At 55.5% G+C, this 27,224-nt stretch overlaps 18 protein-coding genes across 18 annotated transcripts; 11 read left to right on the top strand and 7 right to left on the bottom strand.

The window, feature by feature from the left end:
- Positions 1–186: 186 nt before the first annotated feature.
- DL89DRAFT_269987 (CDC45-like protein) lies at positions 187–2,330 on the bottom strand. The gene has a single exon (XM_040888515.1). It carries the CDS (start codon positions 2,286–2,288, stop codon positions 288–290), a length of 2,001 nt encoding a protein of 666 aa, XP_040740414.1. The 5' UTR covers positions 2,289–2,330; the 3' UTR covers positions 187–287.
- A 33-nt stretch (positions 2,331–2,363) lies between these two features.
- DL89DRAFT_63652 (uncharacterized protein) lies at positions 2,364–3,494 on the top strand. Its single transcript, XM_040891907.1, has one exon. It carries the CDS (start codon positions 2,556–2,558, stop codon positions 3,303–3,305), a length of 750 nt encoding a protein of 249 aa, XP_040740413.1. The 5' UTR covers positions 2,364–2,555; the 3' UTR covers positions 3,306–3,494.
- DL89DRAFT_63647 (uncharacterized protein) lies at positions 3,494–4,817 on the top strand. Its single transcript, XM_040891906.1, has one exon. It carries the CDS (start codon positions 3,683–3,685, stop codon positions 4,778–4,780), a length of 1,098 nt encoding a protein of 365 aa, XP_040740412.1. The 5' UTR covers positions 3,494–3,682; the 3' UTR covers positions 4,781–4,817.
- Positions 4,818–5,545, bottom strand: DL89DRAFT_63646 (uncharacterized protein). The gene has a single exon (XM_040891905.1). The coding sequence runs from the start codon at positions 5,332–5,334 to the stop codon at positions 4,855–4,857; it is 480 nt and encodes a 159-aa protein (XP_040740411.1). The 5' UTR covers positions 5,335–5,545; the 3' UTR covers positions 4,818–4,854.
- A 322-nt stretch (positions 5,546–5,867) lies between these two features.
- DL89DRAFT_295320 (putative vacuolar protein sorting-associated protein VPS28) lies at positions 5,868–6,485 on the bottom strand (the record flags this gene model as incomplete). Its single annotated transcript, XM_040890625.1, has 1 exon — positions 5,868–6,485. The coding sequence occupies one exon, from the start codon at positions 6,483–6,485 to the stop codon at positions 5,868–5,870; it is 618 nt and encodes a 205-aa protein (XP_040740410.1).
- Positions 6,486–6,902: 417 nt separating this feature from the next.
- On the top strand, positions 6,903–7,751 carry DL89DRAFT_226585 (uncharacterized protein; the record flags this gene model as incomplete). Its single annotated transcript, XM_040884818.1, has 1 exon — positions 6,903–7,751. A coding segment is annotated over one exon (849 nt), but the record flags the coding sequence as incomplete, so codon positions are not given.
- Positions 7,752–7,806: 55 nt separating this feature from the next.
- DL89DRAFT_295318 (alpha/beta-hydrolase) lies at positions 7,807–8,856 on the bottom strand (the record flags this gene model as incomplete). Its single annotated transcript, XM_040890624.1, has 4 exons — positions 7,807–7,918; positions 7,983–8,317; positions 8,370–8,630; positions 8,845–8,856. 4 exons carry the CDS (start codon positions 8,854–8,856, stop codon positions 7,807–7,809), a joined length of 720 nt encoding a protein of 239 aa, XP_040740408.1.
- Positions 8,857–8,886: 30 nt separating this feature from the next.
- DL89DRAFT_295317 (uncharacterized protein) lies at positions 8,887–9,525 on the top strand (the record flags this gene model as incomplete). Its single annotated transcript, XM_040890623.1, has 3 exons — positions 8,887–9,194; positions 9,230–9,289; positions 9,345–9,525. 3 exons carry the CDS (start codon positions 8,887–8,889, stop codon positions 9,523–9,525), a joined length of 549 nt encoding a protein of 182 aa, XP_040740407.1.
- A 1,986-nt stretch (positions 9,526–11,511) lies between these two features.
- On the top strand, positions 11,512–12,847 carry DL89DRAFT_275832 (clathrin adaptor, mu subunit; the record flags this gene model as incomplete). Its single annotated transcript, XM_040889361.1, has 3 exons — positions 11,512–12,183; positions 12,232–12,335; positions 12,358–12,847. 3 exons carry the CDS (start codon positions 11,512–11,514, stop codon positions 12,845–12,847), a joined length of 1,266 nt encoding a protein of 421 aa, XP_040740406.1.
- Positions 12,848–13,074: 227 nt separating this feature from the next.
- On the top strand, positions 13,075–14,351 carry DL89DRAFT_279120 (Zn-dependent exopeptidase; the record flags this gene model as incomplete). The annotated part of the gene is made up of 2 exons (XM_040889553.1): positions 13,075–13,139; positions 13,197–14,351. The coding sequence occupies 2 exons, from the start codon at positions 13,075–13,077 to the stop codon at positions 14,236–14,238; spliced, it is 1,107 nt and encodes a 368-aa protein (XP_040740405.1). The 3' UTR covers positions 14,239–14,351.
- Positions 14,352–14,548: 197 nt separating this feature from the next.
- On the top strand, positions 14,549–15,613 carry DL89DRAFT_63583 (LuxS/MPP-like metallohydrolase). Its single transcript, XM_040891902.1, has one exon. The coding sequence runs from the start codon at positions 14,628–14,630 to the stop codon at positions 15,438–15,440; it is 813 nt and encodes a 270-aa protein (XP_040740404.1). The 5' UTR covers positions 14,549–14,627; the 3' UTR covers positions 15,441–15,613.
- DL89DRAFT_63584 (uncharacterized protein) lies at positions 15,614–16,428 on the top strand. Its single transcript, XM_040891903.1, has one exon. It carries the CDS (start codon positions 15,786–15,788, stop codon positions 16,224–16,226), a length of 441 nt encoding a protein of 146 aa, XP_040740403.1. The 5' UTR covers positions 15,614–15,785; the 3' UTR covers positions 16,227–16,428.
- An 825-nt stretch (positions 16,429–17,253) lies between these two features.
- Positions 17,254–18,062, top strand: DL89DRAFT_260071 (uncharacterized protein; the record flags this gene model as incomplete). The annotated part of the gene is made up of 3 exons (XM_040885747.1): positions 17,254–17,367; positions 17,397–17,760; positions 17,863–18,062. The coding sequence occupies 3 exons, from the start codon at positions 17,254–17,256 to the stop codon at positions 18,060–18,062; spliced, it is 678 nt and encodes a 225-aa protein (XP_040740402.1).
- A 916-nt stretch (positions 18,063–18,978) lies between these two features.
- Positions 18,979–20,775, bottom strand: DL89DRAFT_63588 (uncharacterized protein). The gene has a single exon (XM_040891904.1). It carries the CDS (start codon positions 20,403–20,405, stop codon positions 19,323–19,325), a length of 1,083 nt encoding a protein of 360 aa, XP_040740401.1. The 5' UTR covers positions 20,406–20,775; the 3' UTR covers positions 18,979–19,322.
- A 926-nt stretch (positions 20,776–21,701) lies between these two features.
- Positions 21,702–23,162, top strand: DL89DRAFT_279119 (ribonuclease T2; the record flags this gene model as incomplete). The annotated part of the gene is made up of 3 exons (XM_040889552.1): positions 21,702–21,769; positions 22,525–23,011; positions 23,037–23,162. The coding sequence occupies 3 exons, from the start codon at positions 21,702–21,704 to the stop codon at positions 23,160–23,162; spliced, it is 681 nt and encodes a 226-aa protein (XP_040740400.1).
- A 271-nt stretch (positions 23,163–23,433) lies between these two features.
- DL89DRAFT_269983 (uncharacterized protein) lies at positions 23,434–23,772 on the top strand (the record flags this gene model as incomplete). Its single annotated transcript, XM_040888514.1, has 1 exon — positions 23,434–23,772. A coding segment is annotated over one exon (300 nt), but the record flags the coding sequence as incomplete, so codon positions are not given.
- Positions 23,773–23,961: 189 nt separating this feature from the next.
- On the bottom strand, positions 23,962–24,434 carry DL89DRAFT_286160 (uncharacterized protein; the record flags this gene model as incomplete). The annotated part of the gene is made up of 1 exon (XM_040889848.1): positions 23,962–24,434. Exon 1 carries the CDS (start codon positions 24,379–24,381, stop codon positions 23,962–23,964), a length of 420 nt encoding a protein of 139 aa, XP_040740398.1. The 5' UTR covers positions 24,382–24,434.
- Positions 24,435–25,129: 695 nt separating this feature from the next.
- On the bottom strand, positions 25,130–26,419 carry DL89DRAFT_269982 (S-adenosyl-L-methionine-dependent methyltransferase). Its single transcript, XM_040888513.1, has one exon. The coding sequence runs from the start codon at positions 26,228–26,230 to the stop codon at positions 25,442–25,444; it is 789 nt and encodes a 262-aa protein (XP_040740397.1). The 5' UTR covers positions 26,231–26,419; the 3' UTR covers positions 25,130–25,441.
- Positions 26,420–27,224: the final 805 nt, after the last annotated feature.

The raw sequence follows: 27,224 nt of genomic DNA, 5'->3' as shown, positions 1-27,224 counted from the left end.
TGATGCTGATCACGGCCGTTTTGCCTATATTTTGGCTTAATAGCATAGGAAACACGCCGGTTTTATCCACTGCATTTTTTCGCCCAAACCACATGCGAGATCACTAGATATTACAGGTTTTGTCGTGTGGTGCTTGTAGCAGGCTGCACACATGTCTCTCTTGATATAGCGGCATGTAATGTATTTGCAGCTACCACATTAGTCATCTTTTTTGGAATGAAATGGAATTGGTTACACAGAGAAATGTCCGTTGCGTCAAGCCCCCACTATGCGTTCTAATCCTCCTCTCATAAATGCCTCCTCAGCCGCTCAGCAAACGCGGACATGTCGCCTCGCCGAATCTCCAAGGCGCTCGAGTCAAAGAACCCCATCCTGACCTCGGCCTTGACCTCGGCAGCAATCTCCTCAAACACCATCCCAAAGTGGTTCCTTGAGTCGCCCGAATACAAGCTGCCTCTCTCCTTGCCGGTAGAATAGTCAAGCGGCGTAATCCCCAGCACCAGCAGCCGATCGGCGTCTTCGCTTGTCTTTGGCACTGGCGCGGCAATGACAAACGGCAGGCGTGCGTGTGCAGTTTTGCTGCGCTCGCGCAAAGTCTGCATCAGAAACAATGCCAGCTGGCGCAGCGCGAACGGGTGCGAGAACACTGGGTCGCTGTCGCTCAGAACCGCAAGGCGAAACGTCCGCAGTGTTTTCACCGACCGCCGCTCCAGCATTGACACGCCTTGGGAGATGATCAGCCGCTGCAGTGACTGCGCGTGCTCGATGCCGCGCTTCAGCAGCGGGAACTGCGAGAGCGAGTCGTAGGCTGCATAGAAGCCCTCGGTAGTCGATGCTTCCTCGGTCAGCTCGCTCGGCCCACATTGCAGCAAGGCAAGCACTGCCAGCACCATGTCCGCTGCAGACACCGGCGCCTTGCGCCATCCGTAGTCGCGCACGAACCCAGAGTATGTCGCATCTGCCATGTCGTAGTCTGCACCCACTTGGCCAATCCTCCGGTACAGCTGCTTTTTGAGCTCGGGGTCTAAATGCACATATGGCTCGCGTGCCTCGGCCTTGGACAGTCCCAGGCGGGCCAGCAAAAGATCGAACCGCGACCGTCCCCTGCTGGACCACGTCCCGAGCCTGGTGGCGACGTATGGGCTGAACCGCATGGCGCTGTCAAGCGACCAGTGCCGGAGCAAAACAAACCGCAGCTCCTTTGACTCGCTGATGGCTTTGCGCTGGGCTATGTGCGTGGAGCTCGTGAGCTTGCCAAGCTGCGCAGCATTGTCGGCGCCGGCAAGCGCCATCTGGTATGCAAGGTCGTCCTCCTCAGGCACGCTCTCGAGGTGCGGGTTGAATGCATTGTCGAGCTGTGAATCGAGCATGGATGCTTCTGAGCGCAATTGCTCCGAGCTCTGGGCAGTGTCCTCGGCTGGCGCGGTGGTCGAGATCCGGCGGACAGTCTCGTTCATCTTTTTGACAACTAGAGCATACCCCTCAGCGTCGATTTGCTGCAGCAGGAACTGGCTGGTGGTTCCTACAATTGCCCACCACGCCAAGTCCAGCGTTACCGGGCGGCCCAGCTGCTCGGCCAGGCGGAATACGCTGACGGCACACGACTCGCCATAGTACGAGCCCTGCGCATAGTACGCCTGAATTACTGCCTGGTAGTGTCGGCGCTTATCGCGCATCTCGGCCTTTTCCTTCTGCACGCGAATGAACTCGTCAGGGTCCATGCCGGTCTTGTTGCGCTTGCGGCCAAGATCATCATAGTCGTCTTCGTCGTCCGAGAGCGCATCGGACCCGCGCTTCCGGCTGCCATCGCTGTCTGCTGCGTCTTCGTCAGGGTTGTCCCCAAACTCAATCTCCTCAAATGCATCGCGCAGCTCAGAGTTCTTGTCGATGTCGCCGTCGTCCAGACACAGCACCTGGTCGTTCCAGTACATGTTATACAGGTTGAATGGCCGATGGCTATCTATAACCACTACTGCCAGGTCGTCGCGTAGCGTCACGTAGTCCTGGATATCCACCATGCCGCCGCAGTTGACAAAGACGACTGATTTTATCTGCATGCTGGACTCAATCAGCGTCTGGTTGGCGTGGGTGATGTCTGAGTAGTTTGACACCGGGACGACTTTGTGTGCGATCGTGTCGGTCTTCAGCAGCGATATGAGGATACGCGCAGCACAGAGAGCGTCGGCGTCCATGGACACAAACAGAAGGACCGTGCACCCGCCGCCCAGGGAGCTCTCCTGGATCCGCCGGTACGCGTCCTCGTATCGCGTGCTCGGAACGTACACCATTAAATATGAGTAAATACAGGAAGCGAAATGACTAAATGTAAGCAAAGCGTCAAGGGAAAAAATAAGGAGCGTGCATTTCGCATTTGTTGGTCCTAAAAAACCTTTCTCTTCTCGGTTGTACGCGCGTTTTCATCCAATTTTCATATTTAGGGCCGAGCTACAAGCCGGCGAGCTGCCAACTTTCCGAGCAAGTGATCCAAGGCAGTGCAGTCTTTTTTTGTTCCCTTCAACCTCGTCTTTCGTTTCTTAAAACACGCTCTCTTTCTAATGGACGAATCGCAGAAGCTGCGGGTGGCTGCCGAGACCAGCGACGACCTGCTCGCATACGAGCTGCAGGACTCGGGCGCTGCCATTCCCCAGCCCGAGCTGAGTGCACAGGACCAAATGGCCAAGCAAATCGCCCAGCTGTGGGCGGCCCATGCCAATTTCGATGGACTGTCAGAAAGCGACGCCTCAGAGCAAGACACAGCTGTTGCTGACAAAAACCCCGCCTCGAATGAGCCCGAGCTGGACGCATACGCGGTGCGCGCACAGGTGCACGAGAGGCTGGCCCATGCGCAGAGCGAGATCATGGTTGCGCTGGATGTGGTCCAGCTGCTGCTGGCCAACGAGAGGCAGAAGCTGACCGAGGCCCTGGGCAATGCAGGCGGAGTCAAAAAGAAGCACGATGACGTGCACGTCTCGCGTGTAGCGGCCACGGCCGTGGCCAGTGTCGTCCCCGACCACCCAATGCCTCTGCCGGTGGGCGCCCTAGGCACAACGCGCACCGACAAGGTCCGCCTGGCCGAGCAGCAAAAGGTAGACCGCATGAAATTTGTGCTGGGCGCCAAGCAGCAGCAGCTGAAGGAGGCTGCCGATATCCTCAGCGAGAGCGCCCAGCGCCTGCAGAACGTCGCCAACAGCGAGAACCGGTTCTGGCGCGGGGCCTTTGAGATGCGCAGGCGCAATTGGACGGTCATGCAGCGCAACCGGAAGGTGTTTGGCGACCGCTTCTTTATTCCGCTACGGGTACTCTGACGCTGGCTCGACGTTCCCAGAGGATGGCGTTGCCGAGCTCATTCGCGAGGACGTCGATGCCGAAGACGATGACGTGCCGCTAGCTATCCCCAAGCAGGAGAACCGCCGCCTGTCGGTGCGCTTGACGTCGGCCAAACAGCCGAGCACATATACTAGCAACGATCTCCTGGACGGTGCGGATGCACACACACGCCTGCTCAACGCGCGGATGGTTATGTTTGACCGCGAGTTGTATTACCGGCTCAGCAAGGAGGCTAGAGTGCTGGAGCTGGGCTCGGTGCGTTCTATTGCCACCGAGTCTGGCAAGATGAGCGATGTGCTGGTTGTGCCTCTGAGCCGCGATAACGTCTCTGTACGGTTCGAATGGCTGATGAGCGATGCGCCCAAGCACCTGGCTGCGACTTCACCGCAGCTTTAACGAGTGGCAGAGCGCATACTATTCGGAGCTCGCCCTAGTGATGGCTGCGTTCTACCAGCGCCGCCAGCACCGTGCCGTCAAGCAATTCATGCTGGGCACAGGCATGGGAAGCCGTGCTATTGCCAGCTCTGCACGCGGCGCTATCCCCGACCCCTTCACCACAGGCATCAGCCCAGAGACTGACCATGCGGCCAGCAGCAGCGGCAGCAGCGGCAGCGGCAACAACGGCAGTGGGGGGTCGTCTGTGACTGTTGCCAAACCCGAACTGCTCATCCTTTCGCCAGTCATCGAGAACATCCAGTTTGTGCGCTGGCAGCATATCCTGGCCACATACACGCGGTACGCATGCTCGGCATGGCGCCGTCTGGTTGACGAACCTATAGAGGTCGTCTCACACTTTGGCCGCACACACGCGGTCCCGCACAAAGGAGCTCTCGATGACATGCGCCTCTTGCGACGCGATGCGAAGGACCTACCATGCGGCAACACAATGTATGTGATCCGCCTGCGGTTCCAGGGCGGCACTGTGATGGCATTCCGCATCGACAGCCAAGGCACACTGATGTTTGTCAAGGGCTTTTTCCCGCCGCACCCCATCATCAACGACGACATGGGCAACTCGAGTGAGCAGCTGTACATTAACCGCGTATTCCGCGTGGTCCCGCTCAACGGCCTGCCCGAGTTTGCCGATCAGCTCCGTCGCGAGCTGCAGAGCCTGCTGCTGCTGCGGGTTGCAGCGGCATTGTCAAGGTGCAGCTACCAGAGGCTGGGCAAGCAGTGTCAGATGGGACAGTGGCATGTCCACCAGTCGCAGCTGTGTGTTGTCGGCGAGTGGTGGGAGGGCGCCAGGCACCGACAGATTGTTGCCGTGGCCAAGTGGGAGGACTGGAACCTCAGGCTTTATTTCGGCCCCAAGCATCCAACTGCATCCGACCATACAGCCACGGGCCCCTGGGTTGCCAGCTTCCCGCCTGCCAGCGAGCTCAAAGACACGGCCAGCCAGGGGAAGAAGGGGTTCGAGGAGCGGCTGCTGAAGGTACTCGTCAATGCCATGTAGTTTCTGGTTGGAATATCATTAATTTTTCAGTTGTCACTTCAAAACAAAAACAGCATCTAGGAACGCAGGCTGCTCTAGTTTGCCGGGCAACGGTCCACCGGAGCGGAGGTAGCAGTGGGGACAGCCGTGCCGTAGTTGGTTGTAGCCTCGGACGCAACCGCAGAGGAGCTCACCGGATACGTGGTATACCCGGCTGGCGGCGTCTCAAAGTTGCTCAGTGGAATCGAAACCGTGTCGTAGTTGGTCGTGTCCGAAGGCACGACCGAGGAAGAGGCCGTCGGAGTCGCTGAGCTCACGGGATATGTGGTGTACCCGGCCGGCGGCGTCTCAAAGTTGCTCAGCGGAATCGACACCGTGTCGTAGTTGGTCGTGTCCGATGGCACCGGCGTGGTGGAATCGTAGATCCAGTCCGAGTGATACGTGGTCGTCACCGGCTCAAACGACCTCATGGGGAGCGTCGAGTAGGCTGGCTGGCTGATGGGGGCTGCGCGCACCAGGGAGCAGGCAACAGCTGCGAGGGTAAGGGCAACAAGGCGGGTAATGCTCAACATCATATCGAAGTGGGTAAAGGGGGGAGGAGGAATGGAAATGCGATGAAATGTATATGTTTAGGAAGGGGATGTAGTTTGCGCTTTAAGGAACCAGCCTTGAAAGTGTACAGAGTGAAGCGAGGGAAGGGGGAGGGAGAGAGTTTGAGTTGGAAACCAAAGAATCTGTCTTCAAAAGAAGCGCACGCAGACCGCGGTCCCTGCCTTTTAAGAATCCTGAACAGGCTCCTGCTGTGAAGCAAAGAGCACGCAGAATAGCTCGTCATTCGCATACGTCCACACGTATGAGCACATTTAGCCCCTGCACAGCCGCTACTGCCTCCAGCAGACCAGCGCACATCTAAATATGGCCACCAGGGAATATTCGCTGCGTAGCGCATGGCAGATCCACGCATACGGATGGGTGAGTGAAAGCTTCTACGCCAATCATGGGCATATGGGCGATGATTGTTTTGACTGTTCTGGCTGGAAATCTAGCAAAAGGCCAACCTCGCGCTGCATGCCTGCCAACCACGCTCCATGCCATCGGTCCTCCCCATCTATTCCTTCGAGTCCAGTGCTTTGTGGAAATCGGCGTATGCCTTTTCCAGATCAAATATCAGCTGGCGCGACTGGTCAGCGTCCAGCTCATCGCTCGCCTTCATCTTGTTCAGCGTAATCAGCCAGTCCTTGAGCGTGCTGCGCCATTTGTAGTCCGCCGGCAGGAACGACGCGCTGTTCAGGTCCTTCACCAGGTCGGTCAGCAGCGGGTGCAGCTTGTCGACTGCCAGCATGTTCAGGTTCAGCGCATCCAGCACCGTGATAAAGTCCTGCACGATCTTGGCCACGTGCTTGACGTTGTTGCCCGACACATCGACCGTCTCGTGCTCGATCGTGCTGGGCACGCCGACGTCGAGCCGGTGCAATGCCGCCGCGCAGCTGAGCTTGTATGTGTGCGCAAACTCCTTCAGGTCCGGCTTGTTCACTATCTGCGACACCGTCTTGTACTGCGACAGGAGCTTGGAGCATTCGGTTGTGTATTCGGATTGTGTGACCGAGTCGCGAATGAACGACCGCTCGAGGTTCTCCAGCGACACAATGATGGCGTAGAGGTCCGCCAGGTTCTCGTACCGCTCGCGCTCGGTCGACGAGTTGAATAGCTTGACTTCGGTGTCCATAGTTTAGAAATACAGAAAGGGTGTGGGGCAATAGAGCGAGAAGGAGACAAGTCTCCCTGTGCGCCAAGCCAGTGCGCGTCACTTGTGTATTGCCTGCCCCCAACCGGCCTGGGATGAGCCAACCAGGTGACCAAGCGGCAGGTCAATGAACGGTCTTTTTTTGCGCCTCCCTCGCTTTCCGCCTCGCCAATTTCTCCTTCGTTCGTTACTTTTCCTTCATTTTTTGCACAGGCATTTATTATTATTTCCTTGCAATGGCAATCAGCGAGAGCTTCCACAAAATGCCTTGGTCTGGCAAGCTGGCGACCTGGCTGGTCTGCCTGCAGGCCCTGGCAATTATCAGCCTCGAGACGTCCATTCTGGTCATTGTCCTGCAGGAGGTCGACAACAACGTCTTCAACAGGTGGTCCACGGACAAGGGCGTGGCCATCTACTTTATGCTGCTTATCCATTGCGCAGGTGTTCAGCATGTTCCTGGTCATTGGCGGAGTGCTGTCGGGCGACACGATCCAAATTATCGGGTTCTGCTTCTTCAACGTGTTTGTCATGACGCTGGCGATATTCCAGTACTTCCAGGTGCGCGCCTGGCTGCAGTCCAACTACTATTTCGATATCTACGACCGCATCCACCCGATGATGCTGGGGTCGGTTGGCGTTCTGGCCGGGGTGTCGGTGGCGTTTGCTGTTTTGGCCTACTTTGTCTACCATGCATATGGCTGGGAAATCTTCAAGCGCGTGGGCGCGGACATGAAGATCCGGCGGATGTACGTTGCATACCGGCTGCTGGTGCTGCTGCTGAAGATAGACTTTTTTGCGTTCAGCGGGTTCGCGGTCACCTACATCATCCTGATCCTGAAGAGCAGCGACGCCGAGTTTGGCATCACCATAGCGCTGTTCCCGCTGACGCTGCTGGTGCTGGTGCTGGCGTTCTGGGGGCTGCGTCGCGAGTCGGCGGTGACCATGTGGGTGTTCATCTTTTGTCTGTGCGGCAGCACAGCGTACTTTGTGTTCAAGTGCGCGCGCATGTACGACCCGAAGCAAGAGGCCAAGTACCAGAAGCAGCGGCCGATGATGACATACTTTACCATCATTGCGCTGTTTGTGGTCGCTGCCACGCTGTTCCAGTCGGTCGTGTGTCTGGCCAACTTTGGGTACGGGCTGAAGGAGCGCATTGAGATGACCCGTGGCAAGCGCAGCGATATGGAGCAGATCCAGGACTACTATGTCAACGCTGCCGGCAACCGCCGCATGCCGCTGGAGGGCTAAAGAAAGGAGGGGGATTCTTATTATTCTGTACTATTGTTGTTTAAAAGATACATGTTCATTCTGACTGTCTGATGTATTCGGGGACGGTCAGTGCCAGGCCGGGGATAGTGCATGTGGTCGTGCAGGTTCCGGAGCAGCGGGAATGTGCTGGCAGCGCACTCGGGGTCCTCGCCTGGTCCGTCCGTCGTGGAGGCCGGCATTGGATGAGCTCGTCGTCCGTGGATCCAGAACTCTTGGTCGCTGTGCATGTAGTGCTTGGGAAGCAGCGACGACGGCAAGTGCGGTATGATATCGCTTTCATGCGTGACTCGCAGCGCGCTGTGCTTGGACGACAGCTGGGCATTGGCGTACTGCGCAAACACGGCATTGCCGACCCGGGGCGCGCCGAACGTTACCAGGCGTATATCCCCAAAGGACGAGGTGTCTGAGACGGCTTCCAAAAAGGCCAGCGTCGCCTGCGCACCGCCCAGCGAATGGCCCACAAAGTGGACATCGTACGTGGGATACTCCATCACCAGTTTGCCCAGCGCATCTTTCATAATCTCCCGGGACGCCATGTATCGCGGCTACAAATCCAGCATGTACGCGCGACCCCCCGATATCCGCCGGCCACTGTACCTGAATCACCTGCGAATCCGCAAGCACGTCCATTGGGTGCGTGGTTCCGCGATAGACAACCACAACCTCCTGGCGCTGTGAATGGACGCCGACAAAGCCGCGGCTGAATGCCGGCATTGTCGTCGTCGACCAGGCGGCGGTCAGGTTAAACTGCGCAATATCGTCGAACTCCTGGCATGGCGCACAGTCGCTCCAGCTCTCGAAGCGGTGGTATGCGGCGTTAGCAAAATGGCCATAGTGGGACAGGTAGTTTGTAGTTACCTTTGGCGGCAGCTGGTGGTATCTAATTATAGACCCCCAGAGGTAAGAGAGCGGACCTAGAATGAGCTGCAATAGTGTCTTCATTGACGAATGCGGAGGGAAAAAAGGTGTGCTGCGTGTTTGTGTCATGCCAAAGTCATCACCGGCACGCTGTGCCCAAAATCGGCGCATTGCAATATTTGCGACTATGGAATGCTATTGCAGGATTAGCGACAGGCCGAGACATATTACTCGTTGTATATTTTTAAACTACGTTATGCGCAAACACCACACCAAGCCGGCGCAGAAAAAAGCACTGGGCGGCGGATCCAAACAGCAGATCGGCGGCGGCACCGGATTCAAGGGATTCAAGCTCGCTGCCTCTGCATCCTCGCCGCTAGCCAAGCCAGCAGTGGCTAATGGCGCCAAGCCAAAGGGCTTCGAGAAGCTGGCTGACGAAGCGCCAAAAGTAATGCAGATTGTCGCAGCGCAGGGCGACACAATAGTCGGCGAGGGCGAGCAGAAGCTTGGCCCGCTGGTGATCCCCGTCAAGCGCAATGCGAACTGGATGGAGCACGCGCGCAAGTCAAAAGCAGGCAAAGGCGAGCGACACCAGCCAGTCCAGCAGCAGCCGACAACGAGGAGCAGCATGGGCTGCAGATGATGTCAAAGCGACGCATGTCTTTTCATGCCGATGGATCTGCCTCCAGGGAGCCCGAATCGCTGCGTGACGAGGCCATCCGTCACCTCACAGGCGACAGCAGAGGAGCTGGTGATTGAAGCCAAGGAGCGCGAGCGCCAGGCATTCGACGACGACATTGGCGAGTGTGCCGACGAGGCCAGCGAGGACGCCTATGAGCGCGTGCCGATCGAGGAGTTCGGGCTGGCGATGCTGCGCGGCATGGGCTGGACCTGAGGGCAGCTCTATTGGACGGTACAAGAACCAGGTCGATCCCGATTCCGGTGGCATCGTCACCACGCCCGGGTCTGCTGGGCTTGGGCGCCAAGCCGCGACCGGATGACACCCTGCAGCCACACCAAGAAGAAAGCCGGCCGGTGACCTGGTTTCATTTGCGCTCTGCACCGAAAGACCTATTTTCGCAATGATTTTATGTTGTGCCTTTGCCAATGGGAAATGCCTGGTGATGGCAGAGCGAAAAACAGCCTATTTATAGGTCCATGTCGAGTGTGGAGAAACGAAATCATGTCCCACAGTCCGCCCAACCCCCATGCTTGGCGTGCAGAACCACCGTTTGCGCCAGCCGCTTAAAGAGTGGCGGGCACCAGCAAACGGCGATCGCAATGGAGACTTTTTCCCTTTTCGCTTTAGCGTTTTGGCATCGTTCGCCGCGCATTCTCGCTCAAAAGGAAAATAAAGTAGCGCTGGCCCAGGGGCATCCACATTCCGCGTCTTCTCCTACGCTGTTCCATTCTTTGTTTTTTTACTTCTTTCCTTTAGACGTGCCAAACTTTCTTATTTTCAGAGCGCGGGGGTGGAAAAACAACATTACAATACCGACCGCGATAGATTCCCAGCATGGCCCACTATTATCAGGACAACAACCGGCGTGGCTCGCGCTCGTCTGGCTCGTACCCCCCTCCTTATCACCACGGCGCCAGCGATGATAGCCACTTTGCTCTTCCTTCTCACACATCCAATACCGGTTATCCTTCACAGCCGCGCGAATACCTCAACACATCGGTGACATCGCCACTCCCATCAATACGCCGGACACGACACGAACAACGAGCAAATGGCACACACCCCGACAATGCATGAATGGCGCGGCCGGCCCGGTGTCTCCAACATCCGAATACTACATGCCGCGGATACGACCGCTACGAGAACAGCCCGTCGCTGCCAGCGGGCGACTACCCAAAGGCCTCGTATCTAGATCGAGCCAATGATGATGGACAAGACACCGGCCAGGCGCAAGCGGCGGTGTTGCGGAGGCGGGTACTTTTGCTGCTTGCTCGAAAAAGTGCTGCTGCATCTTCATCCCCATCCTCATTGTCATTCTTATTGGGCTAGGCGTCACGCTGTACTTTGTCTGGCCGCGCATCCCGAGCGTCGAGTTCACCAATGTCACTGTTCCGTCGCAGCGCGATGGTACCACCAGCTCCGACAACGCCGTCGAGCAGCTGCTCGACAGCACCACTGTGAACCGCCAGGGCGTCGTTACAGGTGCCGCTGGTTATCCACCTCAACGTGACCAACCCGAACTTTATCCCGTGGACCATCCACAACGTCACTGTCGACGGGTTCCTGAAGAACACGACTGCGGGCGGCTCCAACTTCCCCGTTGGCAGCGGCGGCCTGAAGACGCCGTTCACGATGCCCAAGAAGAGCGAGGGCAACGACATGCCCATCTGGTTCAACTTCCGCCTCGACACCAACAACTCGGACTACCTTCAACGCCTGCCAGCATCGTCCAGAGGGCGTGCACCGCCGGTGGTCCCAACCTCAACTTTTACTACAAGGCCAAGATCATCATCAAGGCCATCTCGTGGCTCGGGATCAAGCCCACCATCTCTGACAGCATAAAGTTCGCCTGCCCGATTTCCGACATTGAGAAGCTGGGCATCAACGTATCCGATCCTCACTGGCCTTGGATCCACCCTGACATCGTAACCATGTCCATTTTTCTTCCTTCTTCCCTGTACTCAATCTCCAACTCTGTTTTTGTCATAATTTTTGTGCATAAAATTACCTGTTTCCCCGAACCATCTGGGCCATATGTTGTGGCCAATTTCGCCGCTACCCACGTGACGCGGCTCATTGTTGACTAGCCCTGAAACTGGGAACCTTCCCAACCGCAAACTTTATCCGCCTGGGATTCTAGGTCCTCGGCCAGGCCGCCTCTTCTTACCACCGCTTTCCACAACCCTCCAGTTCTCCATTATGCTCTCGGCAGTCTTCATCTACAATCAAAAGGGCGAGGTGCTCATTTCGCGTCTGTACCGGCACGACGTTAAGCGGTCAGTCGCAGATGTCTTCCGCATTCACGTAATTTCGTCGCCCACGCCTGTGCGGAGTCCAGTAACGACCCTGGGCAGCACGTCCTTCTTCCACATCCGCTACGAGAACCTGTGGCTCTGCGCAGTAACAAAAAACAACGCCAATGCGGCGCTGGTGTTCGAGTTCCTGTACCGGCTGCTGGGCCTCGGCTTCTCGTACTTTGGGCGGTTCGACGAGGAGGCAGTGAAGAACAACTTTGTGCTCATCTACGAGCTGCTGGACGAGGTGCTGGACTACGGGTATCCGCAGAACATTGAGGTAGACACACTGAAGCTGTATGTGACCACCGAGAGCATCCGGTCCAAGACCATCCCGGAGCCGCCGCAGAACATCACAATGCAGGCGACAGGCGCGACAACGTGGCGGCGCAATGACATCCAGTACAAGAAGAACGAGGCATTCGTCGATGTCATCGAGTCTGTCAACCTCATTCTGTCGGCCAAGGGCACTGTGCTGCGCGCAGACGTGCAGGGCCAGATCGTCATGCGCTCGTTCCTGTCGGGCATGCCCGAGTGCAAGTTTGGCCTCAACGACAAGCTGGTTCTTGACAAGGATGTGGGCCAGGGAGCGCAGAATGGGCCGCGGCGGCTGGGCACGCGGCAGGGCGGCATGAGCGGCGTGGGCGACGGCGAGAGCGTCGAGATCGCCGACTGCCAGTTCCATCAGTGCGTGCGGCTGGGCCGCTTTGACACGGACCGCACAATCTCGTTCATCCCGCCCGACGGCGAGTTTCGAGCTGATGCGATACCGCACCACCGAGAACGTCAACCTGCCATTCAAGGTGCTGCCGGTCGTGCGCGAAATGGGCAAGAGCCGCATCGAGTACGAGATCCTGGTCAAGTCCAACTTCAACTCGAAGCTGTCGGCCACCAACGTCATGATCAAAGTGCCCACACCGCCCAGCGCGACAAAGTGCCGCATCAAGGTCTTCGGCCCCGGCAAGGCAAAGTACCAGCCCGAGCAAAACGCCATTGTGTGGAAGATCTCGCGGTTCCAGGGGCTGCAGGAGTCGTCGCTGACTGCCATCGTCGATCTGGCGCCCATGTCCAAGCAGGTCGCGTGGTCGCGCCCACCCATCTCGCTGGACTTCCAGGTGCTCATGTTCACCGCGTCGGGTCTGCTGGTGCGCTTCCTCAAGGTCTTTGAAAAGTCAAACTACCAGTCCGTCAAGTGGGTGCGGTACATGACCAAGGCTGGCAGCTACGAGATCCGCATCTAGGACCGCCCAGCATAGAGAGCCGCGCTCACATGACCACTATTGCTTGCTTGACCGAGGATGATGTTTACGCACGCTTGCCGAAAAATTGCGCAACCGGCACAGCCCGCCCCGCCTAGAAAAAAAAAAAAAGGGACCACCGCCTTGCGTTGCTTTGCTCTTCTCTTCTTCTCACACTAATCGCTTCTTATTTTTTCCTTCCAACAACGCTTTCTTTTCTACTGTTACCAATGCGCATTTCCTTCGTTGCCCTTGGCCTGTTCGCCGGCTCTGTCCTGGCCGAGCGCCAGCACCTGTTCCACCACCAGCCCGCCCACGACCTCAAGACGACCAGCGACTTCCAGCCCGGCAGTCTGTACGAGTCGCAGCGCCTTATCAAGGTCAGCGAGGGCGCCAAACCGCGCTGGGTCAGCATCGACGATATCCTGGTTCTGCGCCGCACCGGCGTCAAGTTTGTCGACATCACCGACGTCCAGGAGCTGTACGAGCCCAAGTCGGACTTTAGCGGCGCCAGCTACATCTCGAAGCTGCCCGACTCGCTGGCCCACGGGTCCGAGGTCAAGAAGGCCACGGCGGACCTGACCACACAGCTGTACGGCGACGTGCTGACGCCCTTCACAGCCTTCCACAACCGGTACTACGACTCGGAGAATGGCCGCAAGTCGTCCGAGTGGCTCCAGGGCCAGGTTTCGGCGCTGGTTGAGGCGTCCAAGGCAAACGTCACTGTCCGTGCGTTCCCCCACCGCTTCCCGCAGTCATCGATCATCGCGCGCGTTGAGGGCACGGGCGCCAATGCCGATGAGACCGTGGTTCTTTCGGCCCACCAGGACTCTGTCAACCAGTGGATTCCGTGGTTCGGCCGGGCCAACGGCGCCGACGACGACGGCTCGGGCACTGTCACCATCCTCGAGGCCTTCCGTGTGCTGCTGAAGCGCGGCTTTGCGCCCTCGCGCTCTGTCGAGTTCCACTGGTACGCCGGCGAGGAGGGCGGCCTGCTGGGCTCGCAGGACATTGCGCTGTCGTACCAAAAGGCCAAGCGCAAGGTCGTCGCCAACCTGCACTTTGACATGACTGGCTTCTGGAGGGGCTCCGAAGTCATTGGCCTGGTGTCTGACCGCACTGACGCCGAGACGCGCAAGCTGACCAAGCTGCTGGCCGAGACCTATACCAAGTTCAAGACCCAGGAGTTTGCCTGTGGATACGGCTGCTCTGACCACGCTAGCTGGAATAAGGCTGGGTACCGGTCTGCCATGGCCTTTGAGTCTGCCGAGTTGGAGGCCAACACAAACGTCCACTCGCCGCGCGATACTGTCGAGACTCTGGACTTTGACCACATGCTCGAGTTCTCAAAGCTTGCGGTTGCCTTTGCCTACGAGGTCGGCTATGCCAAGTAATACACATGGCTCCTGCCAATGTCGTTACGAGTTTCATATTGTTTGCTTTTTGCACATCCAGACCCAGACTTTGAGGTTTTCCCATGTCATAATAGACTTTGATCACACCGCTCTTTTACCAAGCATAGCCTGCTGCCTCCCCACATTCATTTGACTTGCCGCTTTAGCAAGCTTTGCAATCAAGCTGGCAGCTTTCTCGGGCAAGGAGTCAAAGTCAATGTGCTCATAAACCATGCGAATAAATAGACCCCTCTTCCCTTCGCTGCTCGCCCGCTGTTCACTTTCATGGCATCCCTTATGCGCGCTATTCCGCCTCTCCACTTTTGACAATATCACCCTACCAAGCAAGCCACCCTGCATCAATATATATTCAACACCCTTACTTGACCATGTGTGCAGGCAAGCAGTACACCAAACTCGACTCGGTCGTCTACGAGAATGGCAAAAAAGATGGCGGTGCCGGCCACATCGTCACCATGTATGAGAATAACCGCTGTGGCCTGCGCGTTGTCCTCTGCAAAATTCCTGGGGCAATGTGTTCGCTGGAGATAATCGTACCGACGCTGGCCACCGACGACAAGGGCACCGCACATGCACTTGAGCACCTGGTTCTGCGTGGCTCCAAGCACTACCCCCACTGCGGCTACCTAACGGCATTCATGCAGCGCAACTATTGTGCCGGTCGCAATGGAATGACTTGTGCCGACCACACCGTCTATGTTGCCAGTGCAATCAGTGAAAAGGCCATTGGCAGGCTTTTGCCTGTATATCTCGACCATGTTATCAACCCACTGCTTGACCCGCAGCAGCTGCCCACGCAGGTCTATCAGATTAATGACCAGGGCCATGAAGGCGGCGTTGTGTACAACGAAATGCTCTCCAGAGAAGACAAGCCTGATGATATTGTTATTCACACGATGCTAAAGAAGCTATATCCTGACCACTCGCCTTACGCCCACTATCCAGGTGGATATACTGGACTCCTTTCCACCATTACTCACAAAGAGATAGTAGACTTCCATTCCGAGTTTTACGATCCTTGCAACATTACAGTGGTCATTGCTGGCAGTGTCACAGAGGAGCACATCATCAGCGAGGTGCTGGAAAAGATTCCCCCTGATAGGTTTACAACTCAGTGCAAGAGTACCTGGGGACGTCACTGCCTCCAGCATCGGGGGAAATCGCCCCGTTCACTCAAGTAGCGTATGCGGCAGGTGACGATGCCCAGGGCCAGGTGTACTACGGCTGGAGAGGCCCACAGTTCGAGGATGAGCTTCACTGCAACGCCTACAATGTGCTTGGAGAGTATTTGACTCAGAGGGGATCTGGCCCACTGAGTACGCGACTTGCTGGAGGCACAAATCCAGTAGCTGCAAGCGTCTTCATGGGCGTCTATGATGCTCTGCCCACCTGCCTCTACTTGTCGCTCCAAGGCATCCAGAAGCCCAACTTTAACCTGCTGGCGGCTGACGATAGCACCCTTAAGAGTATTGTGAGGGGAGCACTACGCAGCGCCCATCACAGCTCGTCGCTGCTTGACGATATCCATGTCGCAATCAAGTCAGTACGTGCCAGGCACTTTGCAGAAGTTTGAGGATACGCCGCATGAGGAATTAAAGCAGCTGGTGCGTTATGATATTGTCAGTGCGCACTGGTCGGGCGGACCCGTTGGCTCGAGCATGAGGACGTTTAGTGTTTTGGATGAGCTTGCAGATAAGGACAGCGATTTTTGGATCAATCTAATCGGAGTGCTCGCAGATGATGAAATGTGCGAGGTTAAACTGATCCCAGACATCAAAAAGGACGACGACGAAGACACAAGTATCACTTCCAGCGAGACATGTAGTATTCCAGAGTACGGGATGTATACGTGGCGGTTGGACAGAGTCCGACCGACACGCGTATCTCCTCGGAAATCTGCGAGCAAATGGATGCCTATCAATCATCCCCAGACATTTCAGAAATTCCGGCTGCCACGAGCTATGTAGCATGCCCACATGCGAGTAATCCGCGGCCTTTTAACTATATCCAAGTCAGTCGGATATGATTCATACATGGCGCGAGTGCACATGCAGCTTTCGATGGCTGAGCTGCCGCTTGACCTGTGGCCATATGTTCCAATCTTTGAATGGACCCTCCTTACATCGGACCTTGTTATTCCTGGTGCTATCGCCAGCACCATTGATCCAGCACTGGTCCCAGATTCAAACGGTGCTACTTCAGAGATACAGCTGCGTAGCTATCAGAAGAACAACAGCGTAGAGACTGATGTCCGCATTGGATTTACAGATGACGGCTTTGAGCTCGGATGGCTTCGGCGACTATATGGTTATCACAGGCGTATCACCCGCAGAAAATGCAGGCCAGATGGTCAAGTCACTGCTGCTGTCGCTATTCTTTGCCAGATTCACCGAGGATAACACGCTGAACATGGTAAACCAGATGAAGTCGATCATTGCTCATCCGCAAACTTCAGCACGACGCATCTAATTCGCGACATTTCCAGCAGCATATTGCACAGTAGGGCAAGGTCTGCTCGCATGCATGTAGACATTTTCCACCAGCAAGCAGTGCTCAAGGACGTGGGCAGGAAGCTTGCTCTTGGGTCCAGTGGCGAGAAGGATCCGCATTCTGCAGAATCTGACTGAAAGGAGACCAGGAAAGGCAGAGCAAGATTCTGGAAAAGCTGGTCTGCAGTGTTGCGGACGGCAAGGGCGGACAGCTGGACATGTTGGCCAACAGAATCCGCTCCCAGAAGGATGCTATCATTAACACGCTGACCAACGGGTCTGACCACGAAAAGAAGGCAGGTTTTGGATAAAATATACGAGGAGCTGGCCAAAGCAGCGCAGCCCAGCAAGAGCGAAATTCTGGACAAGTTGAATCGCATAAAGAGGCATTTGACTCAAGGGATGCGCTGGTAGAGGCCTTCACAGCGGAATCGTCACCCTCGGCATCCCAAGCGGTTATGATATTGGTTTCAGCGCAGATAGCTTTGTTGCCGAGTGGGATGCCATGGCTGCGGCGTCCAGTGTCTCATCGTCTGCTACTATTGCCACCATTTGTTTCCAGCGAGCATCCATTGAGTCTCTTGAAGCAGGTGCATGCCAATATGCCCAAGCTTCAGGAGTCAGTGGCCAGTGCATGCGATTGTCAAGAGCGAGAAATCGGCATATTGGCGCATCACAGTGCCGTGTGTTGTTGCCAGGTACACGGGCGACATTGGCAGTTTGGATGTGGATGCACTGCCTCTGCCACTTCCTGCAAAAGACCACTACGCGATGGTACTTTTGGCACGTATCCTTGGAGCCAATGAAGGACTCTTGAGCAATGCAATCCGTGACAAGGGCCTGGGTTACTCGCCAAAGCTGCTGTATGATAGTACGATGCAGACGTGCACCCTGGTGTGCAACAAGACCTCAAATATAGGCGAAGCATATGATGTGCTGAAAGACTGCGCTGCTGGAAATCAGGAGCAGCTGGGACCAGCAGAATTGATAGGTTCAAGCTCGAGGTGGCAAGGTCAGTTGCCCTGTTCAAGCAGGTGAGCAGCGTGTCTAAGCCAAGCAGGCTGCTTGTAACTGCAGCCGAGGCATGTCTTCAAGGGTTTGCCGATATCAACAGCCAAGCACCGGTGGGCCAACGAGCATCTGCGCGCAGTGACGCTAGACGACTTGCGGCATGTCTTCAACACATTTGTGATGCCCCTTGTTGACCGTGAGCAGTCGCCAGCAATCACAGTCGTTATCTCATCGGACGATAGCTGCAGCGGGATTGGCGAGCAAGCTCTCGAGAGCAAGCAGCTCGAGGCACTCTTCGATTAGATTTCTAGCCAAACAATGTGCGGGGAGGGCGGGGTATCAATAAAGACGAAAATGCTATGTCTAGGGGTTTAGTGCTCTGGGTCCGGCTCTATGGCTGTCACTGGCTGGCTCATTGCCGACACATCCAGGTCCTGGCCACCTTGCTCGGAAGGCTGCAGCGGCGGCGACGGCGGCGGCACCGGGAACTTTTTCAAGGTTCGGATTTGATGGGGCAGGCGAGCCTGGCCCCACTGCTTGCAAACGAACTGGCGGTCGGCGTGTTGGCCACAGACTGGCGTGGCGAGTCACTGTGCACTAGCGGCAGTCCCAGGCAGGTCGCGCACCAATTCCAGGACATCCCGGTCCTTGTCCTTGGCTAGCTGCTGGACTATTGTAGCCAGCAGGTGGGCGCGCATGGGCGTGGTATTGCGTCTCCGCCGTGCGACTGAGCCCAGGGAGCGGTGCGAGTAGAACTTGCTTGCAGTCGGCGATGGGATCTGCGGTGACGTATTGCTCTGGTCACCGCGGCTCAGACTGCGGTGCCGCGAAGCCGACGACCGTTTGCGCGAGGGCCGCTTCTGAATGCCATGCATGCCGCTGGAGCCGCTGGATTTCCGGCGCGCTCCCGCTGCCGGCGTGTCTGGCTTTGGATCCTCATCAATCCAGTCTGACACAGGGCCGGCGGCCGCTTCCTCCTCAGAGGGCGCATCGGCAACTGCAGGCAGTTTATGGAGCGGCTGGTGGTCGCCGAAGCTTTTGCCATCTGGATGAGCAGGACGATATCCACATATCAGCCAGTGTCGTCGAGATGCTCTGCCGGCGCATGCGGTTCTCTAGCATCCTGCGAACAAGCCGTGCCAATGCAATGCGCACGTTGGCGACGCGGTCAGCAGCCAAGGCCGCCAGCGAGGGCAGGAAGAACTGGTCGAAATCAACCGGGTCGGCATTCGGATCCTGGTCGTGGGCCAGCAGAGCCGAAGCAAATCTCAATAAAGAACAGACGGCCGCGGAACGTGCTGGCATGCGAGAAGGAAATGACAGTCTCGAAGAACTTGACCTGCGTGGTTGGATCCAGCTTGGTCAGCTCAAACATGATAGGGAATGCTGGGGCCACTGCTGCGCGCACACCGGCTACCGGGTCGTGGGCCCACTCGACGGCCTGTGGCAGCAGGCTGCCGACGACGACCGAGGCCGGGAACAGATGGCACAGCTTGACCAGCTGCGTTGCCATCAGCTCGCGTGTCCGCCACTGCTTGCCGTCGTGCTTGAATACCTGCATGATCATCGGAAGGCATCGGATGCGGCTGGTCGGCGTGAGCCAGGTAAGCGTGTCGCCCAGATGCGCCAGTGCTCCCATCTTTTATCTCGGTGCCGTCGATCAAAAACAAACACAGCACGCTTTCCAGGTCGGCGCTGAATGCCGGCTGATGCTGATGTTGCGGCGGCAGGCGGCTGCTGCTGATCCGACGGTGCTGATGTCGAGGGTTGCGACTCAGCAGCCAGGATTCTGGCCACCTCATGCAGCGAGCACGCCAGTGAGCGCCGTGCCTCATAGTGCTCAGCCTTGCTCAGCTGCATATACACGTCGCGCAGACGGTCCCAGCCCTGCGGGCCCAGAGCTGCCAGAAGGGCCGGGAGGTTGTAGGCACACTGGTAAATGACGTCCTTGGTGACAGCTCGCTGCGCGCGGAACTTGGCCACCCGCCCATTGACTGCTGTCTGAGGCCCACCAACCAGACTGGCCCCGCGGCCGATTGAGCCGCTGCCTCGGTTTCGCATTGACGGCGACCCGTGGATTTCGCCTAGCGCCCGCGACATGACCATGCTCTCCTCCTCAGCTGCTGCCGTCTCCTCGTCAAGCTCCTCGTCTTCGTCATCAAGATCCTGTAGGCTATGGTGCGAGCCAAAAAGCCCAAACTTTCCCGAGCCCTGGTCGCCGCTGACTCGCTGCACATCGTTGACTGCCAGTGTCACCAGCGCATCGCGTGTGCGAGGACAATCAACCAGCGCCAGCGCCAGCTTCCCTATCGACTCAAACACCGCTGCACGGACATGGTGCGAGGGCTCGCGCGGGCCCGCGAGTCGATCTACCAGCTGCAGCCATTGCTTGTCGGGAACCGAGCGCGCTGGCGTGTTCTTAAACATGAATTCCTGCGATGGGATCCGACGGTTGGCGGTTGTCCAGCGGCGGTATGATGGCGAGCGACATGTCGGCCTGTCCGGTGCTACTTGTAGGGGCCATTGGTGGCGACTTGGCGAACCACTGCAGCGAGTGTTTGCGCTGGTGCTCTGCCTTCCTCGCAGCGACCCCTGTGCTGCGCTCGCTTCTAACCGCCAACACAAGCGCCAGGCCAGGAAGCGCATGGCGGGCTGCACTCTGCCTGACTTGCCAAATAGGGTCCTGCGAAAGGTTCAGGAAGCACTGGAACAGAACATCTAGCGCCAGGTCCACCGACACTGCTTTGGCCAGCGAGCCCAGCACAGCCGCCGCGTCACGCCGCACCTCAAATGCCTTGTCCTGCGTGGCCCGTTCCACGACAGGTACAAACACTGCCGGCCGCATGCTGGCGCCAAACTCGACCGCGACCAGATGCACCATATGCAGCATCAGCAGTTTCCGTCTGGTACGCTCTAACCGTGCCTCCTCGTCTGCAGGAGACACAAAGAACCCGTTGCCAGGCTTGGCGGCGCCTGCCATATCCCCGGCATCGACAAACTGGTCGCTCCTGCGGCATGCTTGGCGTTGTATTTGAGCGATCGCGGCCCTTTTCGTCGTCCTCCTCTGGCGAGCTGTCTACGCCCGCCGTCTTTTCGCTCGTCCAGCTGCGCCGGCCAAACAGAGACGCAAGCCCCGAGCTCAGCCGGTTCGTTGCGCGGCTGTCATGGTGTGTCGTGTCGCCGCCTGGTGCTGATTGGACACTAGAAGGTCGCGATTTGACAATCATGTCCTTTGACCGCTGCGCCTGCTGCAGCAGATGCTGGTGGAACGGGTTCTGCACCAAGCTAAGAATGACTCCGTGCACAATTTCCGTATGGTACTTTTCGAATTTCAGGCGGTGCCCAAGGGCCACCGTGGCGCGCTGCGCAGGCAGCGATACTGATGGATGCGGTGTCAGCAGCAGGCGGTGCAGCCATGTACCAAAGTCCTCGTCCGATGGCACTGCGATATCTGGCACTATCCTAGACTTTGTCGACCCTGTGTCGGAGGCAGCCTGTGTCTCTTCACTGGTGCGAGCTGTGCTTTCCTCCTGCTGTTGTTGTTGTTGCTGCTGCTGCTGTTGTCTGTTGCTGCTGCTGCTTGCTGCTGCTGGTGTTCAGCTGTGTTCGGTCGGTTCGTCTTTTGGTGGCGGCGATGGTGGGGCAGGGACAAACCCTTTGTTGTCAAAATAATAGTGCAGAACCGGCAGCAGGTTCTGGGCCATGGTCTCGCGAACAAACAGCTCGCGATCGTCAGACAACCGCATAGCAATTGGCACCAGCAGACCCATGGCTATCTCTTTGCTCTCACGCCCCAGCAGCCGCCCAACCTCCTTTGCCGCCCACACACGCTGGAATATGAACACGCTCGATGCGCGCTTGCAAAACACCTCGAGCGGGCTCAGGTTCTCCTCGCCGTGCTCCAGCTTGGTCACCTCGAGCTGCTTGGCCTTGTCCTCAATCATGGGCTCCAGCAGCTCGCTTTCTGTTGTGCCATGTGGATTCGCCTTCTTGTCTGATGCTGCGACACGGTTTACTACCACTCCTGGTGGTAGGCTGCCGGCTATTTGCTCTGATGCCTCCTCTGCTGTTTGTTCTGTCTGTGCTATCTGTGCTGTCTGTGCTGTCTGTGTTGTCTCGTCGGCCAACGTCTCAAGCTCAACGTTAGGATCGGAACCCTCCTCGTCCTCCTCGTCGGAGCCCCAGTCATATCCAAAATCTATATCGACGGCAGCCCTTCAAGCATAAGTACCTCGGCCAAAGCCCCGAAATGTGTGCATAGAATGTGGAAACCCCCCGCCGGGACGTACCTGCCATTTAAACTGCGCCTTCTCTATTTGGTAATCTGCTGAACTGATTATAAAGGCAAATGCAGATGAGCCAGGGTGTGGAATAAAATGAAGACGAAAATAGAATGGCAGGAAAAAACACCAGAGCAAAAAGCTGGAAAAGCGGCTCTACGCTTCATGATCGTCTTGACGATTGCTTAAAGTGCGTTGATTCTGAGAGCGCCAAATTGGAATTATGACACATCCCATCACGTGAGTCGGCTGCTTTGGCAGCCTGATAAAATGACGCTGTCCTCCCGTGACCGACTTTTGCTTCGCATTTCCATTTACCACTCGCAAACAATGAACATTTTCCATACTCTTTTCCTTTTCGCTGCATCAAGCGCAGCCGCCTTCCGTGTGCTTGTTCAGGATGGCAGCGCTGTCAATGCGCCAGCGGATACGTGCCCAATCGATACTATCTCGTGCACGCGCACTGACGTTGACTCCTGCTGCAGCCCCAAGAACGGCCTGCTGGTGTTTGCTCAGCAGTGGGACACTCGCTGGGGACCCAGCGATGCCTTCACGGTCCACGGCCTGTGGCCCGACACATGCGACGGCAAGATGCTCCCGAGCAATGGCTGCGACCCGCAGCGTGCGTACACAAACATATCCAGCATCATCCGCGCCGACAGCATGGAACTGCACGACAATATGAACACATACTGGCCGTCGAACAAGGGTGATAACAACTGGTTCTGGACCCATGAATGGGTCAAGCATGGCACCTGCGTCTCAACGTTGGAGCCGCGCTGCTACGGCGCCGGCTACACATCGCAGGAAGAAGTCGTCGACTACTTTAGCACAATTCTGAAGCTACGCGCCAAGTACGATATCTACAAGGCACTGGCGGCCTCAGGAATCACGCCTACCAAACCTGAAGCTGGCCGCCGACCCAAGAACACGTACACGCTGGCGCAGTTCAAGGCAGGCACTGAAGGATGCGTGGGGTGTCGAGCCAAATGTCAAGTGCCGTGGGCGGCGCCTGCAAGAGGTCTGGCTGTGGTTTAAAGTGCGCGGTCGTGACGACTACTACCCTGTCGCCCCTTGGGGCTCAGACTCGTGCTACCGCATCGCTTACGAGCAAAAGCACTAAGATGTAGGGCCATAGATGTATTTTTCAGCTTTTCTCGGATAGACACATAATTGACCGCTGATCTGTATACCTTGTCTCTTCTTGCACCCAAGCTTTCACGCCCATCTGCGTACAAATGCATCGACCAGAGTATTGGAGAAAGAAATAATCAAGCTGGTGCCACGTGATACACAAGAGATCCACCGATGGAGATGGGCGATAACAAGGTATTGGTAGCAACTACAGGAATATTGCCTTCTCACCATATTTTGCTTTGTCCAACTTGTTTTTAATGCCGGCCAGTGTATCTATCAACTCTGATGCAGAAAAGGGCAAGCAATATGGCAGCTATCAGTGCACGCCTCGCGAGAAGCAAGTGCTGAAGAAGAGTACATTCGCAAGGCCGATATACGTTTGGCTGTATTCATCTGCCTGGGCTACATTTCTACATTTCGCAACTGGAGCATTGCGAGTTACGCCAAGATTGAAACCATGGAGAAACAGCGGAACATGTACAAAACACAATACAACACGCTGTACATTGTGTTTCAGTTCCCATTCAACCTACTGTTCCGCAAGGTTGGTGTAAGCTATGTTCCTATTCTCAGGGGTTCTCAGCGTATGTAACCTGGGCGTCAGGAACTACAGTGGTGTCCTGACCATTCCTACCCTCGAAGGTGTACTTTTCAGTGGGCTTTCACCCTGTGTGTTTTAGTCGCTATCACTGTGGTACCTACATGAATGCGCGCCTCGTCAATACGGCTGTTCTTGACTAGCTACTTGGGTGACTCAGGGGCGAACGGGAACAGCGCAAAATTGATTAGGCCAAAGACGTCCGTGAGAGCGAACAGGGTTCTCCAGCGAGAGGAGGGGCAAGACCCAGGGCGCAGGCGTTGTCTAGCATAATACCAAAGCTACAGTCAAACTTCAGCGCACTGCTGAGAATTGCACGGCTACGCAGGGTCGCCATATCGGAAATATAGGTCGCCATGGTGTTGTTTTCAGCACCAGCGGCAACACCAACGACAAGACCGCCGATGGTGAACTGCGGGACCTTTGTGGTCAGCGACAGCAGGAGGGCACCGATGACATTGAGCAGAGCGAACCAGCACAGGACAAACTTGTATCCCTTGCGGTTGATGACTGGGTTGGAGATGACGGCACCGATGATGGCACCAAGAGCGAAGCAGCCGATGATGATAACCCAAATAGCTTCTGACTTGATGTCATGTCGATACATGATAGGAAAGAACCATAATACTTGTGGCCGGTGACACAGTTCTGCAGGTCATCGCCAGGGATGTTCACCGAGCCGTTGTTCCAGCCAAAGTTGAAACTACGCAGGGCAGCCAAGACGGTGCAGAAGATTTGGTACTTTGTAACTCTGAGTGTTCGTGAGTCAACAGGCATTGTTAGTAGGATGAATTTGAATAGCAACAGTAAAGGATTAAGAGATAGAAAATAGTTGATGATTGATTCAAGGCGTGAGATGCACTTCAAATAAGAGTAATGGTATGCAGCTGTGTTTGATATCGTATCAACAAGCGATTGAGAAAGGTGGCGATAAGAAGACTTGGATTGGTTTGAAGAGCTAGTGGAGTCCTTTGTTGTTGCTGCTACTGCTGCTGCTAGGCTGGTTTTTATGTCTACTCTTGGACAAATCAACCTGGGTAGGATAGTGCGCTGTAAAAGGCCGGATTGGGCTTTCTCTGCCACAATCTCATGGCACTCGTTCGCATGAACCTGCCTGCCTGGCCAGTCGGTCTTTCCCGTAGTCCGCAGGAGAGTGCTCAAATAGCGCGTAACCTGTTAGAATCTCAAGATCCGATTACTGTGAACTACATAGTTTTTCATCCTGTTCTTTTTGTTTTCTTTCCTTTTCCTTTTTGGCTGTGCCACCTAAGCGATGGTATAAAACCTTTATGCTCAGCTTTCCTTTTCATTTCTCTTTATATTTTTACACATCAACATGATCCTTGACTCTGCCACTTTCTGTTAGTATTACGCTCACACTACTAGCGCCTTTCTGGACTGGGATATCACTGCTTTACAGTTCATTCGGAATCCACGTTATATGAAAAATACACATATTCACTTGTAAGATATTTCACGTTGTTTGTCTTATTCCTTTCCTTTTCTCACCTTACACAACCCTCCGTGTGATCTAGACCAACAACATTTAGTCATCGAAGTTCTCGGACGCACATGATTTAAAAGTTCAAGTATCATCATAGGGCATAATGCCAGATCTCAATCTGAAAATAAGAAACTATCAGAGCACATGGCAACATGTATTCCAGTTACTTAGTTGGCTTCGTTCCTATGAAAAGAGCGAATATACCATAATACATGCTATGGTAACCAGTATCCTCAATTGCGAATCCTGCGTCCTTCATCTCTTGCACAAAGTCTGGTGGCGACGGGAACTCTCGGCCACTGTTAATTATACGCGATGCCATGGCCCAGTTTTTTACACGCATCATTAAAATGTAGTGACGAAAATGGAAGAGCAGGCTTCTAAAAAGCCGCCCAATGTACCAGGTTCCGGTATCTACCTCAAAGATGTAAATCTTCCCTCCCGGCTTAAGTACGCGCATTGCCTCTCTCAGCACTTTGTCGTGGTTCGGCATATTGTGCATTCCTAAATAGCAGCAATAGGTGTCGAATGTGTCCTCTGGCATCCCTGGGATGTGGTCGGCATTTCCTTCAATAAACTCGATGCGGCCATCCTTGGCCCATTTGGTATCACTGAGTCGCTTCTTGGCAATAGCAAGCATATCCGAGTTTAGGTCAACAAGTGTAGCGGTTGAATCCGTGTCGTGGTTGACACCATCTTGGTACTCGAAGAACTGCTCAGTCGCATCGCCAGTTCCAGCTGCCATGTCAAGGAACTTTGCGCCTGGCTTTGGCGAAATAAGTCTCATGCATTCCTTTTTTGCAAGAGTAAGTAGAAGAGATCCACGATGAAAGTCATCGTACTCCGTAGCAAATGCCGAGTATGCTTCATCCATCTCTACCTGCTTGTTTGAAGTTAAATCACTACTGGTAGGGTCAGCACTGCCAGTAGAAGAGTTTGTATCAGAGGCCATGAAAACTATATCCCACAAATGAGAATCAAAAAGAAAATATGAAAACTTACTAAAGTAAAATACAAAGAATGTTTTTAAGGATTCAGGTGCCCTGAACGCGGAGCACTCCCTAACCCAATGCTTGAATGTCACCGCAATGCTACTCTCCACTGCTTTGACATTTGCAAATACGCCAGACTAGCTGTGAAAGGATAAGCAATGGCTCTCTGTATTACAGGTAGGCTAGCTTGAACAATTTGTCCAATACACGGGGTTGACAAGCTTGTAAGCCTCCAATTTCACTCCGTATGAGAAATTTTTACCCCCCTCCCCGACACTGAATGACAATGAGATCACAAGCCAATTCATGTATAGTGCGTTGCTTGTCATGAATCACAGTGACCCGGGTCCTGACCCAGCGGTGTTCGAGCCATGAGCCAGTGATAACACCAGTTTAGCCATGATCATCTTTCGTCTCTACGCAAATGCCGGTTGGAGATGATGCCGCCAGTTTATCTGCATATACCTACCAGCATCCGCGGATGACAGTAGTAGGTTGGTAGTTTCAGCGACTAGTCTGTACTCTTTGCCTTGGCAGCCTTCCATTTTTGCCTTGTCTAGTACGTCTTAAAACCTTCCCCACTGTATCTCGGAACAACCGCTTTGCCACCCGGTCCTTTACCTATCCTTGAACCCAGCCTACCCTCTCCTCCTCAGCCGAGACTCAAGCATTGTTCCCTAAACACTTTCCGCACCAATATCACTGGTGCCCTTGTTTATTGTACAATGATACTCGTCTTGATTTGTTTGGCCGTGCAATGTTAGTTTCATAGCTCTGCTCTCCGATGACGTTGGGTGTCCCCCAGCTCGGCAGTGCAACATGTACCGACAGCAGTAATTAGGCGTAGATCGCGGAATATACCTTTGCACTCTGAACGGTATAAAGGACACTCGGATGGGCCTCACCTTGTGATACTACACTATACTTTAGACACTCCACCGCACACTAGCAAAC

Source organism: Linderina pennispora, assembly GCF_002104995.1.
Source record: "Linderina pennispora strain ATCC 12442 chromosome Unknown DL89scaffold_15, whole genome shotgun sequence".
NCBI lineage: Eukaryota > Fungi > Kickxellomycota > Kickxellomycetes > Kickxellales > Kickxellaceae > Linderina > Linderina pennispora.
Note: the sequence above shows the minus strand (reverse complement) of the source record. Positions and strands in the feature narration are given on the sequence as shown.

What these genes read in the sequence shown, in the direction of transcription:
- DL89DRAFT_269987 (XM_040888515.1), bottom strand. Translation starts at nt 2,288, where the DNA reads ATGGTGTACGTTCCGAGCACGCGATACGAGGACGCGTACCGGCGGATC.
- DL89DRAFT_63652 (XM_040891907.1), top strand. Translation starts at nt 2,556, where the DNA reads ATGGACGAATCGCAGAAGCTGCGGGTGGCTGCCGAGACCAGCGACGAC.
- DL89DRAFT_63647 (XM_040891906.1), top strand. Translation starts at nt 3,683, where the DNA reads ATGCGCCCAAGCACCTGGCTGCGACTTCACCGCAGCTTTAACGAGTGG.
- DL89DRAFT_63646 (XM_040891905.1), bottom strand. Translation starts at nt 5,334, where the DNA reads ATGATGTTGAGCATTACCCGCCTTGTTGCCCTTACCCTCGCAGCTGTT.
- DL89DRAFT_63583 (XM_040891902.1), top strand. Translation starts at nt 14,628, where the DNA reads ATGTGTGCAGGCAAGCAGTACACCAAACTCGACTCGGTCGTCTACGAG.
- DL89DRAFT_63584 (XM_040891903.1), top strand. Translation starts at nt 15,786, where the DNA reads ATGTCGCAATCAAGTCAGTACGTGCCAGGCACTTTGCAGAAGTTTGAG.
- DL89DRAFT_63588 (XM_040891904.1), bottom strand. Translation starts at nt 20,405, where the DNA reads ATGCGCTTCCTGGCCTGGCGCTTGTGTTGGCGGTTAGAAGCGAGCGCA.
- DL89DRAFT_269982 (XM_040888513.1), bottom strand. Translation starts at nt 26,230, where the DNA reads ATGGCCTCTGATACAAACTCTTCTACTGGCAGTGCTGACCCTACCAGT.